Raw genomic sequence first — 6,000 nt, 5'->3', positions numbered from 1 at the left:
CTGGAGAAAGCTCATCTATAGATTATTCACAATGTTCACATCAATGGTCCATAAATAAAAACATTTATAATGTTAAACATGGTTGATTTTATCGTCTTATCAGAATATCAAGACAAAAAATATACAGCTATCCTGTCCACATCGTACGATTGAGAAGATTGTTTGGTGCACTGCAACTCCAACAAAATTCATCATTTTATTCCATTATTAGAATTATTCTGTGATGTTGAAACCACTTTTAACGTTGTTTAACAACATTAACTCAAAGACACCAGCAAGACAATGTGCCTTATTTTTTATTTGACATCACAATGACCCATAAAACACAATGATCCATAAAACATGACCCATCATTTATACGGTATAAGGTGTATAAATTAACATCCCCTACAGACAAATTCTTCCCAGAGAGAAAAAAAAAAACACAAAAAGACATCTACTGGCTAGTGTGCGGTGGTTTGTTCAATCAACTGTATTTTTGTGGTTGTAACTGTAAAGTGGCAAAACATAAGCATCAATAAAACAAAGAAACAAAGGCACATTTGGCTCAGCAATGACGAAGATGACCAAGTTAAGGAGTGGCAGACAAGTGGTGGAAGTCATCTTTTTTTTTAAACTGATCACAGCCAGTTTTTTTTTTTTACATGGTAAAGTCTGATGAAAAAGCCCACACTTACAGAAATTACAGTAGCTGTGCACTTTTGCAATAAAATGGGCAACACCCCAAAATCCCTTTTTACAATGCAATGATTGTCTTTTTTCCCCCTCAAAATGATATTTTTATTTAAAGGCTTATGAGCACAGCATAATGCATACGGTTACTCAGAAAAAATATATAATAATATATAATACTAATGCATTTCGGAATAAGACCCCAAAATAAAAAAAAACCCTGAAAATAACTAATAATAAGTTCAAATGTAAAAAAAACAAAAAACAAAACAAACAAAACAAAAAAACACCATATGGTTTTCTGAGAAAAGCATGGCAAAACAGTGCAGGTTAGGTGGGTGAATTGTGAAGTCACAGCCATCTTGCACATGGGAATAATGCGAGCTACCCAGAAATCCATGCAGCATGCAGACATTCATTCCCTTTTTTCTGTAAGGAACCGAGACGAAAACAGCGTCCGACAAGAAAAAAAAAAGAGGAAAATGATTCGATTGTCATTAAGAATGAAGTATTGCAGTGATCGTCTGTGTAAACTGTCCATTTCCTTCTATGTCTAAGAGCAGAGGATCAGGCATTTATTTATATTTAATCTGGTTAAATACAACCTTCAGACTGGGTGACACAGGGCATAAAGTAGCTACACACCTCTTTGCTAGAATACGGAGACAATCCAGAGGACATTAATAACTTAAAAAGTGCACAAAAAGCTTCTAGAAAAAAAACTCTGTTTACATCCTATAACGCGAGCTTCAGCTTCGAGTGCCACCATCACTGTACTGATAATGACAGACATTGGATCCAGCCTTCATTAATTGCACATTGCACCAGTAAGAGCAGAGTGTGAAGGTTCAATTAGATAGATAGATTGTGATGTATCAAGAGCCACGGTATCCAGGGTAATGTCAGCATATCATCGAGAAGGACGAACCACATCCAACAGGATTAACTGTGGACGCAAGAGGAAGCTGTCTGAAAGGGATGTTCGGGTGCTAACCCGGATTGTATCCAAAAAACATAAAACTAGGACTGCCCAAATCACAGCAGAATTCAATGTGCATCTCTAAATTACTGTGGTCTAAAACCAGGTGTTTCTCCGGGTGCCGGCTGCTACGCTATACGGAGTCTATGTATATATATATATGTCTGTCATTATCAATACAGTAATGGTTGCGTTCGGAGCTGAAGCTAACGTTATAGGATGTAAACAGTGGTTTTAAATAACTTCTTGTGCACTTGTATGCCCCATGTCACCCAAGCTGAAGGGTGTTTTCGGACAAACTGTTAAAATGTCTGGATCTCGGAACGCTGTAGGAGAACGGAGGTGTGCTATTTATCAAAGGTAAGTACTTTTTATCATGTTTTACTGCACCAAAAGCCCATTAACTCCTTTAACTCTCCTTTAACTGTTGCACAATTTGTTGCATGTTTGCACTTTGTTATCTGTATCGCACTGTTTGTTCCATGTTACACCGTAGATCTGGAGGAACGCAATTGTACATCATTGCACTTTGTGCTTGTACTCAAATAGTAAGACAATAAAAGCCTCTTGACTTGATTTGATCTTGACTGCCAATAAAATAATTGGCAGAATTATTATGCGGCTGTGCTGATTGGTTCATAGAATAAATTTTAAAATACTGTATTTATTAGACAGCTGTCATCAGAAAATACGGCGCATTATAGCTACAAAACAATGCTAATTATTCCGAGCGTCTCTAACAATTCACAGCATGCTCATTTCCTCAAGATGGCTTTCGTCCAAGCCTATTTGTTTCAGGACCAATATGATCGGCCCGAACATGTTCTGTGCTCTGGATCTGCGAGACTCGAAGGAAAGCAAGTCCAGTCTGTGTCCTAAAGATGTGGGTGAGCTAAAGCTAAAGGAAATCAGGCTGTTGGCTTCTAGCTCTTTGGCACAAGCTTGCTTTGATTCTTTCAAACACTTCTTCAGTAACTACAGGGGATTGATTTTACATGTTTGGTAAAGATTCAAAGACAAGCTTCTCAGAAAAGGTAAGCGAGAGAAGTAGCAGCATGTCCCCAAATCACCAGCATCCCTGTCGTCCGCACGCTAAAGCCAAGGATGTGGTTTCATAAATATAAAACAATTATTTCAGTGTATGCCCACCAGAAAAATACAGGACGTATATACTCTAGTATACTGTAACCTACAACCTGATCAAACTAACAATACTGATCAGTCACTGCTTTCCAAATACTAAAAACTGTGTATGTTAAAGTTGAAGAGGATAAAAAGGCTCCACAGTTTATTGCGGTGACTAAATACCCCTCCCACTCCACTGCTCTATATTAAAAATTGTGCTTTATGTGGCCTGAGAGATGAGGGATGGAATGAGACATGGGAAAATAGACAGAGAGAGAGAGAGAGAGAGAGAGAACAAAAAAGCAACAAATGTGTGCCCAAAACTGTGTTTTTTAAAAACTCACCAGTCATGCCATGCAGATTATACAGAAGATCCACACCGTTTATATTTAAAACATTGGCATACGACAACAATAAGTGTTAAAATAAATCATCAAAAGTGTACAATTTTGTATTTGCAACATTTTGAATCCCATCGATGTTTTTTTTTTTTCTGAGCACACATTTGACCAAATATATATTATTATTTCGTAATATTATTTACAGGTTTCTTTTGGTACCTTTCTAATTTAATTCAGACAAATTTAACAACTTAAGGTGAAAAAGATCAAATAAAAACAATGTTAGTCACCTTGCAAATCAAAAAAGGTAAAATACAAAATATAAAAATACTTTAGTTTTTTTTTTTTTTGCCAAATGTGAAATACATTGCATATAGTACAAGACATATATAGTTCATTTAAAATCACTGAAGTTGAAAACACAGGCAAAGGCAAGTGATATCAACGAGTATAATTATCATAATAATAATAATAATAATAATAATCATAATAATAAGTGCATTGCACCGCATGGTTGCAAAATATAATCTGAAGTAGTGACAGACACAACATTGTAAAGTAAGTGTATTACATATTTTGACCTACTGAAAGCAAATTCGCATTTTTTTTTTAGCTAATTTAAAATTTTGGCCATGTGTCTTTTATGAAAACAAGACTGGAGTTTAACACAATACCATAAAATGATTATTAGGAGTTTTACCAATTTTCATGACAATTTTCCCCTCAAACTGCGTTAAGTTTGTTGAGTTAACATTGATGTCAACAGTGTCAACCTTCAAATCATATAAAAATATGATAAGACTGCAGTCTATCAACAGGCAAACGCATGAAAATTGGCAATACTTCGTCAGTCATGTACAATTCTCTTTTTTTTTGTTACCACACATTGAGGCTGGGGTGATTTCTGTAGGCGCCCAAGCCGTGGCAGTCTATCTTGCTTCGCTCCAGCTGAGGTTGAACAGGACAGTGGCAGTGCAGTGTGCTGGCACGGCCTTCATCTCTACACCAACATGGGCGCAGACACAAAACTCTCCCCGCGGGGAACACTAGCAGCTGGGGGTTCGTGGTTGGCTTCCACGATGTCGTGGTTTGCGGCCTCATATGGAGGAAGCGCATCGCTGGCTGTTTCGTCCATCCCAAGAGGATGCCCTGACCCCTCCCAAGCAGAGGGGGCTCCACCATTCGCAGGGCTCGGGTTTTCATCGTCCAGATCCTGAAGAAACAACAGAAGTCATTAGTAAAGCTAAAGATGATCGCTACACAGAAACTCAAGCAGTGGTAAAAATACTGTATGTATTAATTATATATTTTTTAATTTAAGCAAAATTGCTAAAACATATACTGAGCTAATCAAAATTAATAAACGGCTGCCTGGATGCAATTGATATATTTTTATTTCACAGCTGTTACACTTTACTTGAGATTAAATCACAAGAAAGAGATGAGTGAACAAGATGCGCTTTCATCAGCTGGTGACAAATACAATTTGAAACAAATGAATGAGAATAATTTGTACAAATTAAGTTTTCATTTCCTCGGAAATCCCTGCTGAAAAATCCAATTCAAGGCCAGTTTTTGCTGGAGCTGCTTTCAGATGATCTAACTGCAAAGGTTTTAAAAGCACTGAGTGTAAAGTACAGAACTAGGGTTTAAAATACTTCTTGGTTAAAGATGGGATTATAAATAACAAGGTTGTGGGCAGTGTCGGCGCTCTGTCCACATGGATCATATACTTTTGTAGGGCAACAAAAAATGTTGCTTACTTACTTACAATTACAGTTACAGTGCCTTTCTGCCAATCAACCTATTCACACATCAGGGTGCTATTTAAGGTATCCAATTTTCTGAGCAATTTAGAATATTAAATTTTCCCAATCTCCATGTTTTTATTTTGACTATGGGAGGTAACAGGAGTCCCCGGAGGACACTGGAAAACTCCATCCAGATAGGGACTTTAACCCAAGACCCCAGTGCTCACTACTAAGCCACCAAGCCGCCCACAAAAATCAGGCTCGTGAACAATCATCAAAATAGTAATCAAATAATTTTGTTTAAAATAAAAATATGTAAAGCATGTTAATAGATATAAGCCATACAAAAAAAAAAATTGAGTGCACATCTAAACGTTTAGTATGGTAACTATTTGCACAGCGGAGTTGGGGGAGAAGCTGCTCATGCTTCTCGGCAGAGACTGAAAATGCAACAGAAACTAGTTTTACAGCTCATAAAACATAATTTAGCCAGGTCTAATCAACAAATATACACCAGAAAGACAACTATCTATCTGTAGAACAGTGTAACATTCTGAAAATGCAGACCTTTGTCTTATTATAAAATAAAATACCTTTGTTTTCTGGTTTAATCCACAATATATATATATATTTTTTAATTAATTTAATTTTAGATTTTTCCCCATTTTCTCCCAGTTTGGATATCCAATTGTCCCACCCCTTTTGTGCGTCCCCATCACCGGTGACGCCCGTGACCTGCGGAAGATTTGGACGAGTACATGCCTCCTCCGACACGTGTGAAGTCAATCACCCCTTTTTTCGAGCTGCTGCAGATGAATCATTGCCTGAGCAGCCAGCGCGCTCGGAGGAAAGCACTGCGGCCAGGTTCCGATTCATCCGCTCACAGACGCCTCGTGCCGCCCAGTGCCACCTTAAGTGTGATGGGGAGAGAGCGCCATCTACCCACCCCAGAGGGAGCAGAGCCAATTTTGCTCCCTCTGAGCATTGGCAGCTTGATGGCAAAGCTGCATGAGCGGGGGTTCGAACCTGCGACCTCCCGCTCATAGTGGCAGCGCATTAGACCGCTGGAACACTCGGCGCCCTTAATCCACAATATTTTAAACAGTATATTTTATGTATATACCACAAGTGT

At 38.0% G+C, this 6,000-nt stretch overlaps 1 protein-coding gene across 1 annotated transcript in view; it reads right to left on the bottom strand.

The window, feature by feature from the left end:
• Positions 1-280: 280 nt before the first annotated feature.
• Positions 281-6,000, bottom strand: part of pvrl2l (PVR cell adhesion molecule related 2 like) — a 330,379-nt gene continuing 324,659 nt past the window's right edge. The window contains exon 10 of the mRNA XM_049476205.1: positions 281-4,330. Coding sequence (XP_049332162.1) covers positions 4,118-4,330 — 213 coding nt within the window. The 3' untranslated portion in view covers positions 281-4,117. The remainder of the gene's footprint in view (positions 4,331-6,000) is intronic.

Source organism: Astyanax mexicanus, chromosome 3, assembly GCF_023375975.1.
Source record: "Astyanax mexicanus isolate ESR-SI-001 chromosome 3, AstMex3_surface, whole genome shotgun sequence".
Classification (NCBI taxonomy): domain Eukaryota; kingdom Metazoa; phylum Chordata; class Actinopteri; order Characiformes; family Acestrorhamphidae; genus Astyanax; species Astyanax mexicanus.
The sequence above is the reverse complement of the archived record's forward strand: the minus strand, read 5'-3'. Positions and strand labels throughout refer to the sequence as shown.